This window comes from Pantherophis guttatus, chromosome 2 (genome assembly GCF_059756535.1).
Source record: "Pantherophis guttatus breed Tessera chromosome 2, ASM5975653v1, whole genome shotgun sequence".
Lineage (NCBI taxonomy): Eukaryota > Metazoa > Chordata > Lepidosauria > Squamata > Colubridae > Pantherophis > Pantherophis guttatus.
Genome location: NC_142064.1, coordinates 102,407,023 through 102,433,499, shown reverse-complemented (window position 1 = coordinate 102,433,499; position 26,477 = coordinate 102,407,023). Strand labels below are relative to the sequence as shown.

The 26,477-nt window shown below is 41.4% G+C and overlaps 1 protein-coding gene across 2 annotated transcripts in view; it reads right to left on the bottom strand.

The window, feature by feature from the left end:
• Positions 1-3,244: 3,244 nt before the first annotated feature.
• The window catches only part of CLSTN3 (calsyntenin 3), a 37,037-nt gene continuing 13,804 nt past the window's right edge, over positions 3,245-26,477 (bottom strand). The window contains exons 6-18 of one of the 2 annotated variants that reach the window (XM_034411015.3): positions 20,494-20,679; positions 19,563-19,832; positions 15,225-15,337; positions 14,966-15,128; positions 14,103-14,159; positions 13,462-13,619; positions 13,133-13,281; positions 11,245-11,471; positions 9,864-10,034; positions 6,849-6,994; positions 6,610-6,745; positions 4,332-4,549; positions 3,245-4,250 (exon numbers count right to left, since the gene is read on the bottom strand). In XM_034411015.3, coding sequence (XP_034266906.1) covers positions 4,083-4,250; positions 4,332-4,549; positions 6,610-6,745; positions 6,849-6,994; positions 9,864-10,034; positions 11,245-11,471; positions 13,133-13,281; positions 13,462-13,619; positions 14,103-14,159; positions 14,966-15,128; positions 15,225-15,337; positions 19,563-19,832; positions 20,494-20,679 — 2,162 coding nt within the window. In that variant the 3' untranslated portion in view covers positions 3,245-4,082. The remainder of the gene's footprint in view (positions 4,251-4,331; positions 4,550-6,609; positions 6,746-6,848; positions 6,995-9,863; positions 10,035-11,244; positions 11,472-13,132; positions 13,282-13,461; positions 13,620-14,102; positions 14,160-14,965; positions 15,129-15,224; positions 15,338-19,562; positions 19,833-20,493; positions 20,680-26,477) is intronic. The other variant, XM_034411016.3, reaches the window with a different exon arrangement.

The following is a 26,477-nucleotide window of genomic DNA, read 5'->3' as shown; positions in this document are numbered from 1 at the left end:
CTGCAGTTTTGAGAGTTTGTTCATACGCACTATGACATATTTTAAGAAATGAAACCAGGCTTTAAGAGAGATTGATTGGGGTTTTTATCCCACCACAATTTTGCAACTTCTAGTACTTATTTATCATAAATTAATATAAAAGAGAAATGGAAGGGAGTGACCTCCCCTTTGACTATTTCAGGTGGCATCCACAAATGGAAGCTCTGGCCTAAGAATTTCCACTTGTGAAAAATTAAAAGAATCCCATGGATTTCTCATCTCAACTCACACACATTTAGAATAAGCTCTTTAGCTCAGGTTTTCCAGGGTCCCCCTGAGACTTTGACTATCCTCCCTATAGGAACCTTTCACTCCTAATAGGTGCCACCCAATTCTGGAGCAACACACAGAGTCAGGATTTTCAAACTCTGTTTTCCATTGAATCCTTGGGTTCTGTAAGAAGTTGATGCTATTTCCTAAGAGACTAAAGGCAAAGAGAAAAAAGTTTACTTGAACTTCGCAAATTTACTACAGTACTAAGGCTTTCCTTCTAGATTGAGTTCTGAGTTTAAATTTTGAGAGAGAGAGGGAGATACACACAGATACAGAGATATACACACATATATAGCTGAATATGTAGTCGTAGGTGCTGCCTGTGATGTGGGAGACTCAGGTTCAAATCCTGGGTAGTACCTATCTTACTAGTAGGGTCCTTGGGCAAAGATCCTCTAAAATCTTCACTTGCCAACCTCAAAATATGACTGACATGAACTAGGAGAGTCACGTCAGCTCGGACATTGCCTGGATTAACAAAGTCCATGTCAGATGTTGAGGAACCAGAACGATCTGATAAGTGGGCTATTGAAGCAAACCATACTTTGATGAGACTCGAGAACCTGGAACTGGTGGAATGCTAGTACAACAGCAGACGTAATGAAAAGGATATATGAAGCGTATAAAGAAATTATGGATAGACAGAAGACCTGCATCCATACTGAGAAATAGCTAGTTATCCTATGCTTCAACACAGTGAAGAGGAAGCTGCTATTAGTTTGAAATAGGCCAGCCATACATTACATTCCAGACTCAAGAAAAGCCAGAAAAATAATGATTTGCAGCCAAACCTTGAAGCTGGAATGTCACTACTGAGTATGAGAAACTGGAGAATTGCCAGACTCTGAAGAAGGAACTGGAGAGGAAGTAGAAAGTCATGCTAAAGTGGTCCCAATGATGATAGGAGCACTTGGGGCTGTGACACCTAAATTGGGAGAGTGGCTCCAACAGATCCAAGGAACGATGTCAAAGCTCTTCGCCCAGAAGAGTGCAGTGCTAAGAAAAGCTAAGATAATATGCAGAATCCTCAGACTCTCAAGAGTTCTGGTAGAGGGGCAGAGATTGAGGAAGACATGCACCATCCACAACGGTGAGAAGGGTCTGTGTGTGTGTGTGCGTGTATACACTATAATATACAATTATATATTTCTGACATGCAAACATAGTTACATAGACACTATATATCTATACCTACGTACACATGTATATAAATATTCTGGAATATATACACCACACACACACAAAGTAACACTTCTGATTTAGGTTACCAGTTCTTTGACCAAGTAGCCTTGTCCAGCTTTTTTTTTTTTTAATTTGATTTATATGCCACCCTTCTCCGGAGACTCAGGGCGGCTTACAATGCGCTAAGCAATAAGCAATAGCCTTCATACTTTTGTATATTTATACAAAGTCAGCTTATTGCCCCCACAACTGGGTCCTCAATTTACCTACCTTAGAAAGGATGGAAGACTGAGTCAACCTTGAGCCTGGCAAGATTCGAACCTGCAGTAATTGCAGGCAGCTGGTCTTAATAACGGTGCTTTAGACCACTGTACTACCAAGGCTTCCCTAAAAGTCTTGAGCTCTGCACATTCTGCTGTTGTGCTTGCTAAATAAATCCTGCAATTCACAGACTTTAGGCAAAGGAGACTTCTGAAGTGGTCAACGGTTTTGCTCAGTGACTTCCCAGCTAGTTGCCCAAGTTTAACTCTCATTCACTTTTCCATTCCATTTTCACATATTCTCTCCCTTTTCCTAACAGAAGGTCCTGTGCTCTGGCCTGACCTCCTATACCTTCCAGGCTCTGTTGGTAGACCAGAGCTTCCTGTGGCTGGGAAAGGAACAGAGGGAGCAAGATCCAGCTATGATTAGGAGAAGGGTCCTCACTCACACACACAAGCATACACACATTTCCCTCACTTTTCTGGGCTTTAAAAGTTGAAATTTACTGGTACTCACCTTTCCAAGAAGAGTTTGAGCTCAACACTCAAAACCCCTTCAAAACCGTTGTTCCAAATGGTCAAGGTCCAGGAAAACTCACCCACAGACTCAATGGGTCTGCTACCAGCAAGGGAGGCTTACCTGGGCCAGGTCCATTGATCAGGTTAGCTTAGAGTCCCATGTTTGGGTGCCAAATTGTTGGAAGAAATGTCCATCTGGGTTCAGTTCCAAGTGGGGAGAAAGACACTGGAAACATGGAGGCTGTTTGGAAAGATGGTTTAATGGTGGACAGGAGCACATGGTTTGAGGTCCTGGGCAACTGAGCACATGGTGAGAGAGAGAGAGAGAGATTTATACCCTCTCTTGGGCTTTGAATGTGCTTCCTGTTCCTGTTGCAAGGGCATGTATTCTGATTGGTTGTCAGGCTTCCATGGGGCCATGCAGGGGTAACTTTGTAGGCTGTCTTGAGTCCCAGGCTTGGTTGAACCTTGCTGGGTGATGCAATCTTCCCTGGTGCCATGTGATGAGATTGGTAGAGGGCTAATTCTATTATGTCCTGAGGGTGAAGGTCTTTTATTTTGTAGATAAACAGGCCCAGCCTTTTGTCTTGTAGATAGGTTGGTCACAGTCTTTCTGGGGCTATTAACAAAGGTGGGGGCTGCTTTCCAAGAGCATGTTTCTCTTTTTCTCATCCAAGGATGTATAATATTCTGCCTTTTTAATATTTCCTAGAATATTTCATTCTTATAGGAGAAGGGTGGGTGCTAACTTTCTATACCTAAAAGTCTTGAGCTCTGCACATTCTACTCTTCTGCTTGCCAAATAAATCCTGCAGTTCACAGACTAGGCAAAGGAGACTTCTGAAGTGGTCAACCGTGAACAAAACTCTGCTGACTTGTGTCCCTTTGCCCTATTTTCACTACACCAGGTAAAAGCTTTTGCAAGACAACAAAGCTTGTTTCAGAAAAAAGAGGCTCCAAAACGCAGAGTATACATTTTTAAAATCCTTTTTTATTTTAAAATGTGTTCCATTCCCTTTTCCATATCATATTTCCTTCACTTGCTTGAATATTATTGACAATTTTACAAAGCGACACAAGCTGCAGGGGTTTTTATTTTTTGTTTCTTTGCATCAAACAAGAATCTCAAACAACAACATTGAAAAAATATACAATATTATATATATATAGTATTTTGGGAATTCTGATGTAACCCTTGTGTTGTCCCTCCCTGCTCCTTTCTCATTTCTCTCTGCTTTGCTTACATAGCATGCCAATTCATTTTAGCCTTCTCAAGTGTGGTGGCAATCCTAAACTGGGAATTGAGACAAGGGGCCCTGCCCCACCAGTCCAAGCAAAAAGCTTGTAAGTTGAGAAGAAGTAGGAATTTTAGAAGAGAGAAGGGCTCTTCTTCTGAGCCCTGCTGTTTGATTGTTTTTAATGAAGATCAACATGGATACACTTTGGGCCCAGGGAAGCACTAACCTCAAGAGGCAGAGCAGAGCCAGAGCAAAATCAGTGGCTAACAGGATAAAATATACAGTAATGCTCTCGGCAGAGCTCCCAATTGTTTCAATGAGCTAAGGAACTTCCTTGAAGATTGACCCCCAATGGTAATTTAGAGGGAGAAGATGCCAACTACGTCTTTTGCCTCATGCACCAAAACTGTCCTCGCCAGTCCACTGTGCAAACAATGGAAAAAACAGGAGGAAGGGGAGGGGGTAAAATGTAAATAGAGAAAATGTGTAGAAACAGGCCATATCCCCAATTATTAAATATAAGCACGACCTTTTGGTGGTGGTCCGCTTTTACCCCATCCATTATATCCCTCTAGTAGCGACGAGAGGCATCATGCTTGCCCACAATGCGCCGCTCATCGATGGCATTGCTGGCTAGGCTGTCTGGTGATTCAGAATCGCTGCTGTCTTCCTCTTCAGCTGCTTCCCTGGCTTTGGATTCATTGGCCTCTGCTGCTCTCTCCTGGCAACTCTGATATGACTGCGGAAGAGAAAGGATGCAGGGAGCGATGCAAGTTAAAACATGGCCTCTTCCCACCCATCCATCCCTTCTTTCACTCACCTCCATGGGGTTGACAATAATGGTGAGAGCAGAATCATCCCAGAACATCTCGTTCTCCTTGGCCCTGGCACTCCCCTGGCTTCCTGCAGACTCCCCAGCACCCTCCCGTTCACTCCCTCGCCTGTGCAAGGAATGGATGCGCAGCACACCTAGGATTACCATCAGTGCCAGGAAGCCCACGCACACCACAATGATTATAGTGGCAGCACTAGGAACCACTGCAGAATAGAAAAGAGAAGAGAGAGCCCAAATCAGTTGGGGAAATAATGTTTGGTGGGCACTTTTGAGGGGGAGGGTCATATAAAACGCATAAACAACTTTTTGCAGGAGGCAAAAATCTATTAGAGAATGAAAATGTAAGAGAGATGGCATGAATATACAAAAAGGATCCCCAAATTAGTGGTAGGTTCAAAGGCTTGATCGCTGTATTAGAGTCAGAAATCATAGAAAGCAAAGGTAAGTGGAAAATATTACTAACAAAAATTGAAATAGCAGTAGAACTGTTTAAAACCTTTCAAGATGGTATAGTTGCCTGTGCTCATAAGCAGGTATGGAAAAGCAGCTGCTTGTGCCTGTAAAAAATAAAGGTAAAGGAGTTCCTGCAGATTTTACTCTTCTAGTTGACTAGTGGGTGCGCTTCTCTGTTTCAAGGGCCACTGAGCCAGTGCTGTCTGAAGACATTTCTGCGGTCCTGTGGCTAGCATGATGTCACGGAGCACTATTTACCTCCTCACCGAAGTGGTACCTATTTATCTACTCACATTTGCATGCTTTCGAACTGCTAGGTTGGATAGAGTGGGTATGGGACCTCACCCCATCACACAACTCAGGTCTCGAACCTGGGCTGCCAGCTTTCCAGCTGACTAGCCCAGCATCTTAACCACTGAGCCTTCACCCTGTCCTCTGTGCCTGTTAAGCAGGTGTGGGGGAAATGGTGAGCAAGGGAGGGAATCCATTTTCCTTCTCCCCGTTTTACTTAAAAGAGGAACTCAGAGGAACATTTGAGGCCAAACCACCCACACAGAATCCAGTTGTCTTCATTCTTCTTTATCTTCACCCAGGTTTACAAAAGTCAGGTTACACTGTCTTCGAAGAGACAGTGACAGGAAGTCCTACAGTAATTCTGTAATGGAGAAAATAAATGTAGCAAATAAAAAAGTTTGGTTTAGTAGTTAACTAAACCAAGATTAGTAGTTTGTAGTGCCAGGCTACAAACCAGTGAGTTCTAGACCCATCTTAGGTATGAAGCCTGCTGGCTGATCTTCAGGCTCCCTCTCAGCCTTAGGAAGGAAACAATGGCAAACCATTTCCAAAAACTCTTGCCAAGAAAACTGCAGGGACTAGTCCAGGCAGTCACAAGGAAAAACTGACTCAAGGGCATAAAAGGAAAAGTTTTTTACCTCCCTATCTTTTGGACATGACCAGGGTCAATCTGAATTCCTTTCTTTGCTTAATTCTATCAGACCCAAACTGATCTCCTTGCAAGCCCAAATAACCAAAGAACATGAGCCGTGAGTCCAAGGGCAGCCCAAGTAAAGCAATTCCAACATCCCAAGCTCAATCAGCCTGATGTCCTCAACACTACCTCTCCCTCCTGTTTCCCAACCCTGCTGCTGCTCCTGAAAGGGCAGTTTTGCCCAACAATAGAAATAACTGCAGGGACAGAGACAAGAACCTGCCTAGCTTTCCTTAAATTGCCCAGCAAATCAGAGTTTCCTTCCCCTTCTATAAAAATCTTCACTTTCTTGTTGTTCGGGGGTGGGGGGTGTTTGTCCCTCTTTCTATACTTCTCAAAACAGTTCAGCCTCAAGGTTATGAAGTTATTAAACTGCTAAATAAGAATTGCAAAAAACATAACTTTGATAATTATTTAAGTGACTATGATGCCATTAAAACAACAAATGCTTTATGGCCAAGGGTCTCTTCCCTCCAATCACCAGGACCCAAAGATTAATCATAGCAATGCAGTTTTGCTCAAATATATTCTGAATGCAATTATTGGCTGTTCCTGAAATCTGGGCAAGTGGTCTTATTTTACCTGTACATTGGGCTTAATTTATTCCTTGATGAATGTAAGACTCTCTTGAAAGATTCTTTCTCGATTTACAGACTTCCTAAGGTATTCCCTCTCCATAATTGGTCTGAATAAAATTATATGGATGAATCCATTTAAGGTCTGCTGGGTCTCATCTGTTTGGGCCCTAAAATTGTATCTGCTAACTTGCTTTCTCTTATTATCATGTCATAGTCTGTACTTAGTATATCAACATGTACATACTGGAATTACGGTGAACATTAGCCAGACTGTGCCCAGAGAGCTCTGGAGGCAGATGGTGGCCTCGATGTGTGAACTGCTGGCCACTCATAATGTGGTTGGGATGAGCGCCTCGATTCATATTGTGGAGGACATTCACCTGCAGAGAGAAATTAACTAGGTTCAAATTACTTTATATCCAACTGGCTCTACTTCAGTTATTCATGAATTCTGAGTGTCACATACTCTCTTGTGAAACTTACCTCAACAGTGAACTCATTGCTGGAGTAACGCCCATTCATCTCAGTGCAAGAAAGACGAAACTTTCTTTCATAAAGGGCTGCTCCATGGCGGATGCAATAGGAGATCTGGTGAAGGATTTCTTCATACACAGCTATGCTCTCCACCCCTAGATGTGGGAAAAGAACATCAAGACTCAGGTGTGAAAAAGGATGGCAAATGGACCATGTTCAGACTTGGCTGTTTTTCTGCTCTGTGTTTCATGAGATGTTATTATATTTTACTTTATATTAAATTTATAAACTGCCTAGGGATGGGATGGGATGGGATGGGAAGAGGAGGGGGAGGGGGGAGGGAGGGAAAGGGACGGGAGGGGAGGGAAGGAGATTAGAAGGCTAACTAAATTTAATTTACAAATAAAGAAAATGCCTGGTGTGAAATACTATGAAAGACATAATGGAAAAAAACAGGAAATTGGCTACTTAACCTTTACTTTGCCACTGCTTTTTCATTCCCTCCTCTGTTCATATTTCCCAGGACAGAAAAATCTAGACTGTTTATCTCACTAGCATCTAGAATCCTGCAGCAGGAAATGATCTATGCAGCCAATTTACAACTATTTTTTAACCCATCACTTAACTTTATCACAAGTTGCACATGAGGCCACCCAAACTCGTCCTTCTAGTGCCATGATGGTGAACCTATGGCACGCGTGCAACAAGTGACATGCAGCGCCTTCTCTGTGGGCACATGAGCCATCACCCCAGTTCAGCTCCACCATGCATGTGCATGCGCCTCCCACCAGCCAGCTGATCGTCGGGGACGGGGCATGTGTGGGGGGGTGCATGCATGCACCGGTCTGCATGTGCAGGGGCGGGGTGCATATGCAGGGGCTGCACATGTATTGCATTTTGGGGCTTCACGCGTGCATTTTGGGCACTCGGTCCGGAAAAGGTTAGCCATCACTGTTCTAGTGCTTTTCCTTTCTTGGTGCTCCATTTCTCCCCAAGACCGATTTTATTACTGTTTTGAGTTAATTGTGACTTTTAGGTGCTGTATGGGCAGCGGGAGGCAATTTAGTGTTAGAGAAGCAACTGGAAAAACTTCCACTCAGGAAACTGAAAAGAACCTGGAAGAGACGTGGGATAAAGAGAGAAAAAGCCCTGCAGGCATGGGTGCCAGCTCAGAAATCAGTCTTATAGACAAGCCAATAAGCAAAGCAACCATAATTGGCCACCTGGAGAAACACAAAGACAGAGAAAGAGATACTGCATTGTAAAAAAGGGGTTTTGATTTGTCAAAATGGAGGACTAGATTATTTTGTCTGCAGTACAAAATCATCATGTTGCTGCAAGAGCTCTCTTCAGTCCAGTTGGGGTTGGACCAAGATAACAGCAACAGTATCGGCCTAAAGAAGTATTGGGATTTTGTGTTGTGCTAAATTGGGAGGATGGCAGCCTGGGTTATGTGAAAGATCAGTCAAGGAATTAATGTAGAGATTGAAAAGGGAAGGGGCCAAAATGCGTCCCTGATGAGTCCTTTTTTTAAACTTACTGAACCAAATAAAGTCCCTTGGGGGATACACCTCACTTTTAACGACAAATTGGGGCATAATTTTTGTGTGAGGTAGAGGAGGCGTCTAATGGTACTTTTTAATTTTTCCCAGAGGGTATTTCTGGATATTGGGTCAAAGTCTTGTTTAAAGTTGAAAAAAGCCCCGAAAAAGGAAGATTTCTTTTTAGATGTTTATTTTTGTACAAAGTGATAAAACATCAAAATATGATCAATTGTTCATCTCCCCTCTCTGACTCCAGCCTGCCTTCAATTATGCCCTCTGAGATTATCCAGGTTTGTAAATTAGGTGCTCAGCAAATAACTTGCTAATAACACTCAATAGACTTATGGGCCTTTGGTTACATGAGTCATTTTTATTGCCCTTTTTAGAGATTGGTACAATAATTGCCATTCCCCAGTCTCTTGGCATATAACCAGTCTGGTCTATAAATGTGAAGAGAAATGCTGATGGGGGTGCCCACCAGCTACGGCTCTTTTTAATTATTTCTAGCAGAACACAATCAGCATCAGGAGTGCATTAATAATAAACTTTTCACCAGTTGCTCCACAGAATGCCTAATATGGTCTGCAAAGCATAAGGCACTTAGGAAGAAATCTGAATGCCTCAAGGAGAAGAATAAGAGATTGAAAACCTCCCTCTTATACTCCTCTGTTAGTAGAGCTTTGAGAACAGTGAAGCCTCTAGCATTGGAGCTCTCTGACTGCCAAGGCAGAACTGTTCCCCCATTTGACATTCTCAGTCATGTGAATTATACATACAGTGCCAAAGGTCCTCTCTCTGCCATTGCCAATGTCTGAGCAGAGCACTAGCAGATAACTATTCAAACAAAATAAAGGGTAGTTGGGGTGGTATTTGGAATATAATGGATTTGGTTACCTCTTTCCCACTGCCTACACCCTAAAATGGAATTTCTCTTAATAGTTTGTTTCCAAACCATTATTGTACTGGAGCTAAGCTAAGGAAAAAATAAGACTAGAGAGAGAGAGATGTTTTACACATACCACATCAATATAATTTATTTGCATTAACATTTGTAATGTGTACTATAATAAAGTGTAAAATATGAAATGTGACATGATACAATATATTATATAATATCGCTTTGTCTAGATCAGTGTTTCTGAACCTTGACAACTTTAAGATGTGTGGATTTCAATTCCCAGAATTTTCAGTCTACATGTTCTTGGGAGGCATGCTGGCTGGGGAATTCTGGAAGTTGAAGTCCAAACATCTTAAATATGCCAAAACTGAGAAACACTGGTCTAGAAGATTAGGACAGATATGACTTTAAAACAAGGACGTGCTACTATTTCTGCTAGTTTGACCATGTATATGTAACAGTTGCTAGTTGACAGAACAAGAGTTTTAGTTTCTTTAGGGACTTTGAGCATTTCAGGATGTTGACACAAAGGAGATGAATAATGCCAGAAGAAAGAGAACTATTCAGGTGATGCATTCATACCTGTGACAGTGAGGTAGGCTGAAGTATTCATGAGCTCCAGACCTCGCTGCTGGAGGGATGCTCCGTCCAAGACAAGATATTCTCGTTCAGGATCCAGTTCTTCTCCAATCAGGGAGATCTCACAACCATCGAGGTTGTGAACAATCTCATCTGACATTCGTGTATCTGCCACTGCCAGGAAGAAAAAATATTAAGAAAGAAAATAAAATATGTAATTGTTGTATGAAGGGAAAAAATCATTAACTTTATAAAAAGCTGAGGTGTGTAGAATTTGCACCGGAAGCCCAGGCAAATCATATTTTGGGCAAGATAAATTATTTTAAGTATCAAAATAATGGCTCTAATGAGAACACAATCAATGTTTAATTTCAAGACAATAATTAGCTGCTTTCCTGCAGTTTTGCAAGCAGAATGAGGAAAATGTTCCACTTCTGAACTCACCAAGATAATAGAATTAACGAAACCACTGCAGGCAAACAATGGCTGGTTTTATGCAAGCCATTGTTTCAAAAGTTTAATTTTCTCTTTATATGGTCATCATCATATTGTAAGGATCACTGTCATAACACTTGTAAAATGCACTATATAAACAGTAAACATTCTTACATGTTTTGGGAAGTCTGGCTAACAATTAACATATCTATATATCAGTTTAAAACTTTTACAGTAAAACATACTTCTTTCTAATATGATGGGATCACTCAAAAGGTTTCCTATTGTTGCTGTGTTCTCTTTGCTACTCCCCCTATCTTATCTCTCTTTTTCTTAATTTAAGCACATATTAATTTCATATCTTGCATAATCTTGCCTTGTGGCTCTCTCCTCACTTTCCTTCTGCTGTTGGTAAACTTAACAATAAGTTCATTGTGCTTTATAACCTTTTGCTATTTTTTGTTTCCATCTGTCTTTCTTCTCTGAGAGGAAAGGAAAGGCTAGGTTTAGTTTATATATTTCATTAAACTACTGTTTGGTTAACTATGATTTATTAGACAAACCACTATTACACTAAATTAATCACAAGCATTCCAAAAACATCATCATCCCCCAGCTATATCTTGGGGTTCTGAAAACCTTCATGATCAAACCATTAACATTTGGTGGCCCAAATTTCAACTGTACAGTGTTTAGCCCTCAAATAGCTATGCTAAACTTCTGCTAGGTTTGTTTTAAGTAAAACATCATCCAAAGCAAAAACATTTCTTCCAACTTGTTCCATAGCATTGATGCTACTTATTAGCACTGCTACACTCCTAGGACCCTCCAAAGCCACCAACAGTTTGGGGTCTTTCAGCAAAATCGTTTTCTCTTTCCAATGCCTGGCTCTTCCTTGCCCTGCCGTGTCCCACAGCATCTGTGTCAGAAGACGTGTCCCTCAACTGACCTGTGCCATGCCAGCTCTCATCTTTCTTGGCCTCCACCTGGTGCGAAATGGAGCAAGAAATCTGGAGGTCGGGAAAAAGGAGGACTCCCTCCGCATCTTCAAAGTCAGAAGCAGGCCGGGCAAAGTGGGAACTGCCACGCAGTGAGATCTGTGGAGCATCTGGCTGAAGCACAACCACGTAGCCTTCCACATCTGGTATAGAGACACACGATTCTTCACTAAAGCACCTAAGAGGATAAGAAAAAATCTATGAGGTCTTCCTTGCCTCGTTCTCTGCCAAGGTGCATGCGATCTAAATTGGGTGCATAGCTGTTTATTTTAAAAGGAAGTCTACAGTATATCCAGCCTTGGCATACTCCTTGGCAGCTGACAGCACTTAACATCGACAAAAATTAAATAAAAAAGAAATTCATTTTAAAAGATAAAAACAGAGAGAGACTGCAGCCTAAAAACAAAAGGGACAGCTATCACAAATAGGTCGATCACACAGTTTGGCCTGCTGAAGCTTCTGGCTTATTTAATTATATATTTGCTTTCGCCCTGCTTTTTAAACAATTTTTGTATACAGATGGCTTATAAACTAAGCAGATCAGGATTTCTGGAATGTAAAATGAAGTGATTATACATAAATAGGCATTTATATCTACTTTGGTCTGGGCTAATCGTTCTGAGCTGGTGATTTTCACTGACAGTTTAGCAACAGAATCTTGGCTCCCTGGCCAATGACTGAGACTAGAATGTCCTGCTCACTCCCAGGGCAATTACCATTAGCTGCTGCGCATTCTCTCTGGCAGACAAAAAGAATCCCCCAATTGTGTTTGTGGTACCATTGCATATTCTTCTCCAGTAGAAAAATAGTTCTGCTGTTCTGTTTAGATTATTTGTATAAGAGCTGGAGCTATCAGTCAGAGGAGAAGGAGAAGATTTTTATTGGTCTGTCTTATCCTCTGCTTGTTCAGTGTAAATTCAGTACTTTCACCTGAAAGCCTTTTTGCATTTCTAATCAAGAGAGCCAGTTTGAATTCAGGAGGCTTGTTCTTCCTTAGGCATGAAAGCCATCTAGGTGACTTTGGGCCAGTCAGTTACTCTGAGTTCAGCCTATTACTAGGCATATAAATCCTTAAGCAAAGGGCATAGAGCAAAACAAAGACAGGATAAAAATCAAATAAATAAATAAATATAAATAAAATAATCAGGAGCAAATACAATGCAGATAAGGAAACACACATAAACACATTCTTGGTTTCATTCTCATTTGTTCCATAAACCCAACAGCTAAATTTAGAGCTTTAACTGTCATCTTTTAGCTCCAAGTGGTTGTTCAAAACAACAGTTTTAGGGTTAGGAGTTAGGCCCCCATCTTTTTACCTCCTTATTTTCCCAATTCAAATCTTACCAACCTTCAAGAAAATAAGACAAAGAGAGAGGGCCAAGTCCCATCATCTGATCCCCCGCTCAGTTCTCCAGAGGCTTCGGACTGAAAACAAACTGATTTCCAGTATCTCATTATCCTGGCATATCACTAACATGTATCTAAAGTTGGGAAAATACATAGCTCACATTTTTCACAGATGTTGTTCTAAGAACAAATAATCAGTTGTGAAAGACTGAACCTCACATGATTTCTCCTTCCACTACATAATTTTTCCACCTTCCATAAAGAAACCATTACCAAAAGATGTGTTTTCCCTTTGCCTCCATCTTTTCCCCCTACATCCCCCCCCTTTCCTTACCCTAAAAAGCCTCAGTTGCCTCTTTAAAGCACATGCACACCAAAAGCAAAGAAGTAAACTGACAATTGGGGTGACAGAATAGCACTGGCTCCGGAATATAAACAAGAGTTACAGCTGCCGGGAGGCTGTTGCATAGCTTCAGTGATCCTACTTACTTGACAGCGGTGGTCAGTTTGAGAGGCCGGACTCCAGGAGTAGCAAAGCGCAGGGAATTCATATAGGCCACATGCTGAATTGCCCGGTTGAAAGTTTCCACATCATCCCCCTCCAAAATAAGAAGGGACTGAGAGGGGTTGACATGCACCTGTGGGGAGAAGAGGAAGGTGGCTGTGAGGCAGCTTTGCTGGAAGTATTAAGGGCTGCCATCAAGAGACATGAGGAGACTCTCCGGTGGGCAGGAGCAGGCACGATCCGGGAAGCCAAGCCAAGGTGCTAACAGGGCAGGAAGGAAGATCATGCCACCAGAAGGCAGGGGAAGGTATACCTTCATCCCTTTGCCAAGGCTGTCAAAGTCGCTGTAGTCCAGCCCTTCACGACAGGCATAGAGACACTCTATCACCTCCCGGCTCTCAAGGCTGCCAGGGCGAATAGTGAAGCCAGCCAGATAACCATGGAAGAAGTGATGAATCGGCAGAGAGTCTCCTAAAGGAGGATACAGGAGGAGGGGTGGTGTGAGAGACAGGTGAAGAGACAGGAGAAAAGAGAAGAGAAAAGGAGGAAGCATGGGAAGAGCAACAGCAAGGGAGAGGGAAAGAGTCTTGGATATGCAGCCAGATGAGAAGCAGAGCAACTGCCCCATAGAAGATGGAGGGTGGCATATTGTGCAGAGCCAGTTTTCTCTTGGTGCTTTCAGAAAAGAATCGGTTCCCCAAAGATATCCCACCTCTTAACACCAACCATAGCTCAGATTCGGTGAAAATTTTAACTGTGTTCTGTCTCGGCTTCAGTCCCTCTCACAAGCTGCAAAACCACCATCCTATCCAGAAGCTGCTACACTGCTAGGTTATCATGGTGCCAAGACTTTCTTCCCAGATGTGAAGGGAAGGAAAAGATTGTGGGGAAGGGAAATCTCATGCATGAACAATGATGAGAGCCATGCTTGGTGGCACAAGGAATGTCGTGTACCTTGTCCCAAATCAGTGGAGTTCTCATTCCCTTTTATTTTTTCCTTGTTTCTCTCCTCTGCACAAGGAAAAACAAAATCAAAACACTGAATGAGAGTCATCCTGTAAGGGTTGTCTGTGACCAAGGAAGGCTTAGTATATTACTAAATCAAAAGCTAACGTTAAACACTTGAGATCTGAGAAATGAGCTTGCTGCTTCTAAACACTAAAATTATTCAGAGGCACAACTACATGGTGTGAATATGTGAGGGGTTAGTGGGGAGAGGCCACAAAATCTTTCCAGAGCTTTCTACTTCCAAGCTAGGGTTTTGGAAAGCTGAAACGTTTTTGGCTACGAAAACACAATACTGATTGTTTCCATTCCTTGACAGCCAGATACGTCACTAAATTGACTAAAACAAACTTTCTGTCTGGAATTAATCTAAACTGTGGTCAGCCAATTACAGTATTTTATGGGCTTGGGCTTGAATAATACTCGTATGACTATTGAAACGATTTCATTACATTATCTGGTAGAATTAAGCCTCCTTTGATTTGAGAAAAGGAAACTCCACTTGCACACCTAACCAACACCATCCCTTTATCCACTCCAGCTCTGGGAATATTTATATTGTTTTTGTAGTAAAACACCCAATAGACACATCTTCATGTAAAACTAACGGATGTGTTGATCCCTAGTGAAGTTATTCATAGTGTAATTTATGCTGTTAACTGGACAAATATACTTAAGTTTGATAATGGTTTTCTTTTTCTTTTTGCAAAAAGTTCTGTTTACTTGCTTCTTTCCTGGAAGTGTTTTTTTACTTTACATCTCTCTTTCCTTCTGGCCGCTTTTTATTTCTGCCATTAATGGACCTTACTTACCAGACCAACACGCTCCAATCATGAGGGAAGATTCACGTCGTGGTGGGTGGATGAGACCATTGTCATGGATCAGAGCAGGGTCATAGGAGACACCATCTACATAAAGTGTAACGGTGGGGAACTCCAGGTTCAGAGCATAATGGTGCCACTCATCATCACAGACCTGCGGCCAGAAAAAAGGGCACACTCCTGTGAGCCTGGTGCAAGCAAGAAAGAGAGGGACATGGAGACATCAAGATACCAGCAGCCGTCTTCTCACCTGCTCCAGTTTCCAGAGGAACTTGACGGGTCTTGCACTCTCCAGCAACGGCCAATACAGGAAAGCAATGCGACAGCCATGGACAGTTAAGGAGTAATGGGAGTACCCATCTTCTGCAGGTAGAGAGAAAGGAAACCAGGTGAATCAGCAACATTGTGATCTGCTTGTCCCAATTTATTGAGATTATTTGCAGCGTCATTGATTTTAGTTCTCCTTATTTACCAGGAACAAGCTGTGATATCTGCTACTTGAGCCCAAAATAACATAGATTGCTCATTTTTAGAATGGTACAGCCAGTACACCTTTTCCCTTAAGCTCTCAAAACAGCTGTATATGTCTAACTCTTCCAAACATAATTGCTTTCTCCAGCGAGACATACACTGTAACAATAAAAAAATTTCACTGCTCCCATTCAGAATGGAAATCAAGTAAGCCTGTGTGTAAGGGCATGAGTAAAAGGAAACTAGGCCGCCAAAGAACAAGGTGGCTGGGTACCATCAAAGCTGATACTAGCCAGAGCATAGAAAAACTCAAAGAAATAGTGCAAGATTGGAAGATGTGGAGAGACCTGGCACACAGAATCGCCACGAATAGGACAGGACTGAATGGATAACATCAACATCAACAACAGGGCATTTCATGTGTGGTTTTACTTGTATTGACCACCAGGAGGCAGTGCATGAACATTTTGTCCTATTTGGAATTCACCAGATACACATAGCCACAGATCCTTCTATAGCAGGGATCCCAACCTGTGGGCCATGGGCCATGAGGGGATTGCCACCAGGCCACATAAATGGTCTGCAACTGCGTGTGCATCCTCACTTGCATGAGCAGTGGGTGAGCATGGGCACGGGTACTTCATTTGCATGAGTGATAGGCCCACATACATGCCCGCTTGCTGGCCTATCCCCCCCCCCCCTCTGAGTCCGTAAAGCCAGAAATGTTGGGGAACTCTGTTCTATAGGATTCAAACCCTTTGGAACTCACAGGCCCTTAAACTTTAGCTATATAGTGCATTATATAGCTAAAGTTTAGCTATATAGACAGCTATTATAGAGCTGTGGTGGTGCAGTGGTTAGAATGCAGTACTGCAGGCTACTTCTGCTGCCTGCCGGCTGCCTGCAATTTGGCAGTTCAAATCTCACCAGGCTCAAGGTTGACTCAGCCTTCCATCCTTCCGAGGTTGGTAAAATGAGGACCCAGATTGTTGGGGGCAATAGGCTGACCTGTAAACCTCTTAGAGAGGCCAGTAAAGCACTGTGAAGCGGTATATAAGCGCTATTGCTATTAGCTTTAGAAGTGATCCAAGCCTTGGTGCTCAGTGGTATTGTAGGAAGGCTTACTATACAGAGAGAAATTATCTTTAAGATAGTATGTATAATCCACCTTCTTTTTTCTTAAACTCTCAAACCAGAAAGATATCGCTGTTACCACATATCATGCCCTCATGAAAGGGGAGTTTCTCTATTTTTATATAATGTATATCTGTGGTGTTTCTATTTATAGTCATAATCAAGAGGCAGTATGTGACCAGTTTAATACTGTTTGGGACTGCTTCTTGTAAAATTTCATATAAAACTCTGAAGGGTAGGGGAAGTCACCTAAAACCTCATTCATGAAGGGATGACATAGTCTTTATTTCTCTGTGTACAGGGCCCCAAAGAGGATGAAAGCAGTCACATATTGCCTCCTAGTGGTCAGTGTTAGTATAGCATGACTATATTTCCATGCTATGATAAACGGAATCGAGGGAGAATTTTGGCTTTCAAATAGAAAGACCTGAATGCTAGAATTAGCTCAGTAATGACAATATATCATTCCAATGTTTTGGCCTGCTTGTTCCAGAAGCAGAGAAAGATATTTAAGTATAAAGTACAGTAAAGAATAATCTTCAGCAGCCTATAACAGGATAAGGGAAAGCTGAAAGTGTTTATGACCAGAAAAGCATTGTTTGCATTTCGTTTTGACCTGGATAATGTTGAAATCTCATTTTCATGAAAGTGACACATTCATTTTCACAATATTAGGGAACATTCTCTTCCTTTCGGTTAGGTGGAGAATGAAATTGAGAGAGAGGATTTCAACCTCCACTCTGCTTCCAGCACCAATTTTATTGATGTCACTCATTTGTGGTATACAACAGGTAAAAAAGCAAGCAAGCAACCAGTGTATAATAAAAGTCTGTGCTTGGTTTTCAAGGAAGAATAACTGTCCAATGTTAACAAAGAAGTTAACAAGTGGCTCTTATTTTAACTTATTTCACTGTACACCTTTCACAATTACAGCTAGTCCTCGGTTTATGGCCATTTATTTGATGACCACTTGAAGTTGCAGTGGTGCTGAAGAAAGTTACTTACAACCAGTCCTCCCAGTTCCGACCATTGCAGCAACTGTGCCGTCACATGATCAAAATTAGGGCATTTGGCAATCAGCAAATATTTACAATGACTGCGGCATCCCAAGATTACATGGTAGCCATTTGCGACCTTCCCAAGGATTTCCATCAAGCAAAATCAGCTGGATTCATTTAATGACTGTGTAGTTCCCTATGTAGTTCCCTACACCCTGTGTAGTGATTCTCTGAATGACTGTAGCAAAAGATTGTAAAATCAGGCATTTCTCACTTAACAACTGCATCGCTTAGCGATGGAAGGTCCAGTTTCAATTCTGGTCGTAAGTCAAGGACTCCTATATGCACTTGCACTGAGAGCCTACAGAAATTCCTCCTGAAGATCAAATGTAATTTCCTGATCCTCTTCAGTTGTCATGATTTCATATCTACATGTTGCAAACACGTTAGACATGATAGCCAAGAAACCTGAGGTGCAGAAACCCATTTTGATCCGATTTTGGCACCCCAGACAGAGAGAAGGGCTCTAGTCTCAAAAGTAGCAAAGACTCTGCCCCGTGTGGGCCTGCAAACCAAAGATGCTTTTACCCACATACCAACACACATGCTTCATTTACTCGTACACAAAGTGCAATTAGCGCTCATTGTGAGTGGAAACTATTTTAACACGCATTACATTACAGAGTTGAGAATGAATGCATTATCCCCATGCTCCTTCCTCATAGCAATCAGGTATTAAAATCCATTCACTTAGGTCAATTGAGATCATTCCAAAGCCTCACTTAGCTGCAACCTCTCTGTGGCAAGGCGAGACTCAGCAACTTGGAAGAGCTGGGGAAGAACCCACAAAGACTCCTGGGTTCCTACAGGATGCCACAATAGCAAAAGAGAAGGCATTGTGAAGCACACTGCCAATATCATCCTGAGTGCGAAAGCAGTGGGAACCAATGCCAACAGCCACAAATGGTTTTATTCAATAGCAAAGGTGAGTTTTGATGGGAGATCAGCACTTTGGGAAAAGGTGGGTTATCTAGTAGTCTCTGTCTCCCCACCCCCGTGAAATTGCCACTTCAATAAAAAGCTTTACACAACTTGAACTAATAAAGGTAGTCCTGAACATACGACCACAACTGAGCCCCAAAATTTCCACTGCTAAGCAAGCTAGTTGTGAGTTTTGCCTCATTTTATGACCTTTCTTGCTACAGTTATTGCTGCTGTTAAGTGAATCTGGTTTCCCCATTGACTTCGCTTGTCAGAAGGTGGCAAAAAGTGTCACATGACCCTGGGACACTGCAGCCGTCATAAATATATTCCAGTTGCCAAGTGTCTGATGCTTGATCACGTGACCACGGAGACCCTGCAATGGTCATAAGTGTGAACAATGGTCACACGTCATATTTCTCGGTGCCATTGTAAGGCCAAATCATCATTAAACAAATGGTTGTAAGTTGAAGACTACCTGCAATGAGAGCTACAGTAATATTCAATTTAATAGACCATCTGTGACAGGGAAGTGTGTCTGTTAAATCTGGCTGTCTGTTAAAACCAAATGTCTATCTCTGACACAATTTCTACCAGTGGCTAATTGATGTTTTTATGCAAAATATGTAACTGGATGCAAATGATGTAAAATACCCATAGAATGAATTTGCACGTTTCTACTATTATATCTAAACAACAACAAGATACATGTAATAAATAGTTTCATAGTATGGCCAGGTTTCATTTTTTTTCACTAAATCTGCCTATGCTGAATCTGTCAATGAGCTAGAAAGGCTGATTACTTTCTATGGCCCAGCTCTCCCAACATCTTAACTGGGTAAATGGACAAGTTAGCTTACTGTGGAAACATAAGGAAGTGTCAGCCTTAAAGTCCTCACTTCAATGGAAATACACAAATGCCCAATAGGTTTATAGCTCCTGAACTCTCTGACCTACTGGGTAATCGCTTCTGATGCTGGACTAGGTCAATAAAAGAGTCTTACCACTCCTCATGGTGCTGCAGATGACCGTCTCCTCCTCCTTCTTGCCCTTGTTTGGCATCACCCCATGTTTCACCCACAGGGACAAGGTAAAATGGTCACTCAGTCCTTCAAGAGCTCCGGTTCCACTGCCCATGGGCACCTGGGTTGCCTGGCTGCCGTTGAACCAATAGATGAGGCTGCTGTCCTGGCTGTAATGGACTGAAAGGCGTGCTGTCCAATTGGCCATGGGGCCTGGCACTGGCAGAAGGTCTACTTCACCTCGGGCAGCACCTGGAGGGACAAGAGAGGACAATCAGAATGGGGAAGGTCCATCTGATGGTGCCTTCTTTTGGGATAAAATCGATAAGAGATTTTGATGTTTAAAATGGAAAACCTATAGAGTTTCCTACCACCTCCTGCAAATTAACATGAGACAACTTTCGTTCTTAAGCAAAGATCTCCAAAATTGGCAACTTGTGGACCTCAACACCCAGATTTCTTGAGCTAGCATGGCTGGCTGAGGAATTCTAGGAGTTGAAGTCCACAAGTCTTAAAGCTGCCAAATTTGGAGAACCTTGTTCTTAAGCAACCCCTATGAAATTACAGCAGTGGCAGTGGCACAAAGAAATCTCCTTTTGCTTTGGGTTGAATTTGCACAGAGAAACTTCCCAATAGGTTGTGGTCTTCAAATCTTGTGTCTGTCACTTTTAACAATGCCTCAATGTCTTTCTAATTAGCCATAGTTTAGAAACTCCATCATCAGACTTTCTGAGTGAAACATTCTAGAGACCTTGATTCATTGCCTACTCTTGAGAAGGTTGACCTAATTTAGGTAACGATACTTTTAGAATATATTCCTATACATTCTCTCTCCCTCCCTCTCTCTCTCTCTCTCACACACACACACACATATTTCTCCTCCAAAATAACTGGATAGGAAGTGAATACATACCACAGAGTTTACGCAGTGACTTCTCAGAATAATTGTCCCGATCACAACCTTTGGCCACATGATTTGTCTGTAACTCTACAGTAGCTTGGATGTTCCACAGAGGCTCATCACACGTCTCCAGATGGATGCTGGGGAAAAGGGCAAGGCTGCCTGTTCCTGGGATGTACTCAATTCTCTTATTCCAACCTGTTGCAGATTAAATTATGTTAGGACATAGTGCTAGAGATTTTCCTCTGCTAGCTACTCCAGTTTAGACAAGTCTCTCAGTTTCCTTTAAAAAATAATAATCCACAATTATTGTAATTACATACAGATTATATTTTACCCACTTTTCCCTCTAGGAAGCTGAGGCAGCAGGGGTGAAGGCCTTTTCAGTTCTATTTAGAAATTAGTTCATTTGTGTATTAGAAAAAGGATGTTTCTGCTGGTAATAAAGACATACAGTAGTATTCAAGACTCAGTCTTTTGACTGAGAGTTATAAGGACATTAGGGTATAACAGTGTTGCAAAGTTTGATGTCAGGTGTGAAAGATCAAGTCCACCTGTGAAGGTCCAGTTAAACTGATTTATTGCTACTCATGCCTAGGCATGGGAATATTTTCAACTAAAGCTGTTAGAAGCTAGATACTGGTCAATGGAATGTAAGGGTAGGTGGACTTAGCTGATTGTAGGCTGATCCCTCTTTTAACTCCGCCTCCAAGTTCTGCCACTCCTTCCTCTATATTTGGCATGGCAGCACAGGACTGACCTTCTCTGGGTTCAGATGCTTACAGGATTAGGGTTACTTTAGCCTCCCACTAAATTTGGGACTTGTTCTTGCAATTAACTGCTTCCAGTCCAGTCTGCCATCCAAAGCCTAACATTAATCTCATTGAATCCTATGAGGGGCAATCTTCTTATACTCGATCAGGGTGTCTGATTCTCTTCCACTAACTGTTGGACAAGTCTCCCCAACTTCGTCCAATATAAAAATCAATGGAACCTACATCAGAACCAATTGATTTGCACAATCACCCAGATAACACAATAGATGGAACAAATCCAACCACTGTTGGCTTCTGCTGCAACATGAATTTACACACACTTCTTACATAAGGCATTCTCATTGCATTCTGACACACCCAACTCTCACTTCCATATAACTAAATGGGCAGAAGTATATTCTTATAGATAACCATTTTATGCATCTTTCAACAAAAAATCATTCTTCAGAAGAGATTATTTACCAACCGCTACCTTTTAACATTTATATGTCTTAGACTTCGCACATCTGTTTCTCTATCTTTAGAAAACACTCTACCAAGGAATACAGATTTCCTGTAATATTTTGCCATTTATGTATTACTTGCAATATTCCTTTCATTATCCCTATCAAGCACCACTTTATTTTCAGATTCATACTCCTTGTGGCATTATACAATTTAACAATTCCTGCAGATCATTTAGATTTTCAATCAATATTCTTGTCCCTGAGGCATGTACTTGTAATATCACCACAAGTATTTCTTACAAATATATTCATAAATGCATCAAAGGGACATCACACAGCCTTACCTGATTCCAGGCTTAGTGTTGAATCGCTTGCTAAGAATTCTTTTTATTCTCGTGTATAATTTACTTCCATCACATACCACTCATATTGCATTCAGCAATCAACTTTCAGCTCCATAAACATTTCATAATTCAAGTCTATCCATTTTCCCATACAAACAAATGAATAATTACATTAAAACATTTGTTTTACATGTTCATAGACTGCATGCTGCTACTTCTCAAATCTTGCTCATTGTCGTTTCCCATTCCTCCAATTGGAATTCTGCCATGCATCTTTCCTGGCACGCTTTAATCTTGTTACCTTTCCATTTGTTTAAGGGAACAATCCTGGCATTCTTCCAATCATCAGGCAGGGATGTAGTCTTCGCCCAGAGACACCCTCCAATTATACCAATTACAAGACATTTGCAGTCTTTTCATTTTTCAACATGCTCACAGCATTTGTTACTTCTTTTTCATCATTGTTTCTTACAAACATTTACAAGATTTGTTTCAATTTCAATCTGACATATAGGTAGTCCTTGACTTATGACCACAATTCAGACCAGAATTTCCTTTGCTAAATGATGCAATTGTAAAGCATGATTGCATCACTTGGCAATGGCAATCCCTGCAGACCTGGTTGCTGTCATTAACTGAATCCCACGGTAGTTAGGCAAGACAGCTTCCTGCTGGCTTCCCTTAACCAAAGTCAGTGGGGAAGCTGGCAGGAAGTCACAGGCCAGCAGGCAGGTAAGTGGCTGCTGTTGAGTTGGGGGGGGGATGAGCTGGTGCATGGAGGGTGCAAAAGTTACTGTAGGGGTCAGAGAGGGTATGTGGCAACATATGGCAGTGCACAAGAAACATCAAGTGGGTCAGGGAGCATGTGTGGTGGTGCACAAGAGGCACTGTGTCCTGAGGAGGGTGCACAAGTGTGCATGGGATGGTGTGAAGCAGTGGGTGTGTGAGGCAGCAAACAGGTTGAGGAGGGTGCATGGGAAGCACAAGAGGTGCCATGTGAATCAGGGAGGGTGCATGAGTGTGCATGGGATGGTGTGCTGGGGTACATGTGATGCATCCCGCAGGCTGGAGTGGGTGCATGAGAGGTACTACATGCATCAGGGAGGGTACAAGGATGCACAGGTCAGGGAGGGTGCGCAAGAGGTGCCCTGCAAGTCGGGCAGGGTGCCCAGGAAAGAGAAAAGACACTTTTTGTCTTTTTGCAATCTTCCCTGCCCACTTCCCCATTTATGACATGACCGTGGGGATGCTAAGATGACTGTAATCCTCAGAATCACTCAAAACCACTATTAAATCAGCACCATTTTGAACAGTCACTGAACAAATGATCATAAGTCCTGGTCTACCTGTATTGCAATCATTCCCACACAATTGTTACATTTTCTGACTTTAGTTTCATCCCAAATAATGTAATTGTTTTTTATGTAATCCCATTAACTCTGCTTGAAGCTCTTTGTTAGCTATTCCCCACTTCCAAAACAAAATTGCTCTGCAGCTTCTCCACCTCGTCTTTTTCACCATTACTTCCTCTTAACAAAAACTTAATTCTCTATACATATATTATCTTCATGATTTGTACATGCATTTTCTCATCCACAATCTCTTTCACTTCATCATCCCACCAATTCTACCTTCACTAGTGCCAGGTTTACTCCCACATGTCTTTTAGCCCAGGGGTCCCCACCCCCAGGCCATGAACTGATACCAGAGTCATGACTTGTTAGAAACTGGGCTGCACAGCTGGAGATGAGTGGCAGGCGAGCGAGTGAAACTGAACTCATCCCCCACCCCAGGTCCATGAAAAAATTGTCTTCCACGAAATTGGTCCCTGGTGCCCAAAAGGTTGGAGACTACTATTTTAACACAAAAAGGACATGTATGTTTTGTTTCCCAACACACCCAAAAGTCATGATCATATGGTTGTTATTGCTAAGTTTATTTTTATATTGCTCTTCCTCCTTTCTGATGTAGCATGATAAAAAGCCTTGATCTTTGGTCATCTCTAAGAAACAATCCTAAATTTCCTAATAAATTCCTAGTTGGGCAGTTTGTGATGAAATTAATATTTCCTTTGCTCAAGGAAGGCCCCCTTGAGAATATCTTGGTGATCTTAGAATGGCTTTTGGAGTTGCCATTCTGATGTCAGCATCAAGTTCCTTCATTCTTTTGTTTAGAGTCTGGCTGGTTTATCCAACACAATGTGTGTCCAGAGCTGACAAAGAGCATATGTCATACTGAAGAATGACATTGTGGAGGACATTATAAAGTTCTGTTTGCCAGAATAGATTTTGGGAAAAAATTGGCATCTGGGTTTATTGCTATTGGTGGCAGAAAGAAATATTGGTTCTGTATAAGGGAGATATTTTTCCCCTGGGGCAGAGTTAAGAATTAATAGAATTCTTCTAGCTTCACATTTCTTCTTTTCAATGTTCTCGGGAGATATAGTGAGGCATAAAAGCCTCTCTTTTTTACCAACCTCCCAAGACACATGGCTTTTCCTCACCTTTTGTTCTATCTCCATTTAACTTCCTTTTTGTTGACTTTTTTTTAAAAAAAATCTGAAATACTTCCTTTAATATGATTTGATGGCATTGTTCTATTTAATCTGTACATTTGCTGATAATGTCATCTGCTGGTATTTTAAATGTTGCACTGTTAGTTGACATACTGTATTATTAAACGCTGTGTGAATACTAGTGAATAAGAGGTGAACAGAGCAACACTCTATCCATTACTCATTAACAGACCTATTTTGTTGAGATCAGTGTGTATAGCTGGTCTGAGGTGGACCAAGGACTACTATGAAGATATAAGCATCAATGTGAAATATAGGACAGTTTCCATTAATGTTAAACAAATCTCCTGCTGGAATGTAAATATTTATGTATGTATGTATGTATGTATGTATGTATGTATGTATGTATGTAAGTATGTATGTATTATCTATCAAAATGACAGAGTGACTCTAGGCAGTGAACAATAAATCCAGTAATTAAAACATTGTGCAAAAAACACTTAAAACAATTCATAGCCCTATATTGACTACCAAAGTCAAAGCACTTCACCTTCCTGATTCAATTTGATATGTTGGGAATAGCTCAGACTGGAAACAGCAGTTTTCCATAGTGGAATGTACGACCCCAAACCTCATGCCTGAAAACCACAAGTATCATTTTGGAGTTCAAAAGAACAGGAATGAGATTCAGCAAAGACAAAGGTTTCAGGAAGTTGTAGGGAAATGTTTTGTTTAATTTCTACCTGTAACTAATTAAAACAATTATTCACCACAAACAAATAAGTGTTCTATTTTTAGAATGCAGGACTTACCTTGTTGTCATGTACAGTAAACATACTCTTTTTATAAACTTTTTTTTAATAGGGATGGGATTGAATTAACAAGAAAGATTTCTTAAATAAATGCATTGAATACATTTGACCAGACTACCCACATATATTTTATAGAACTTTGACTTCAAATGCTGATTCCAAATCCAAAATTTTTAATTTAATCTTTTCTTAAAATTTTTATTTTATTTTATTTATTTATTTATTTAAATTTATATATATATATATAAATTTATATAACATATAAAATGTTTCATAAGATGCTGAAACAAACTGTTGGTATCACAAAAGGTCAGCAAATAGTGAATTATTTAATTAATTATTACAGATAGTTCTCACTGGGACTGGAATATTTATTTATTAAGAGATGTGGTCATAAAGAGTGATGTCACGTGACTGCTTTGCTTAATGATAGAAATGCCGGCAGTCCCTGATGCCTTTGTTAAGTGAGGATTGCAGATTGCTAAGTGAGGAGTTCCTTGTGACTTCCTGCTGGCTTCCAACAAGCAAAGTCAATGGAAACCGACAGGAAATTGCAAGTTTCAGGCAATTTGCAAGCAGGAAGGAGGGCAGGTAAGGACTGCTGCAGCGTGACATGAGCATAACCAAGTGTGTGTGTGTGTGTGTGTGTGTGGAGAGGTAACTGCTGCTGGTTGCAAGAGGATGCACTGGTAGCTGCTGCAGCTCTGGGTGAATGCGGCTGGGCAGGCATATGCTAAGACTCTGTGTAGGATCTTGCTGTAGGTTGATGCATGCTGCAAAGTACAAGAAATTAGCCAGGGTCCTCAGGAGAAAAAGCATGGGAGTGAAAGCAACTCACAGGAGCAACTTGTGACCTTTTCTGAAGGTTTTCCTATTGACTTTATTTTGGAAAACCATCGTTAAGTGCAAACTGGTTACCAAGTACCCGAATCATGCAGTGATACTTTCAAAATAATTTAACTAGATTTTGATACTGCATATCTTGGTAGAGAGCCATTTACTACTCAATCTTATGTATCAAAATATTTCAGGCAGCCAATGAGATACAACAATCCTAATAAGGAGACCCAGAATCTCTTTAGTGCTTGTTATTAAGATTTTTT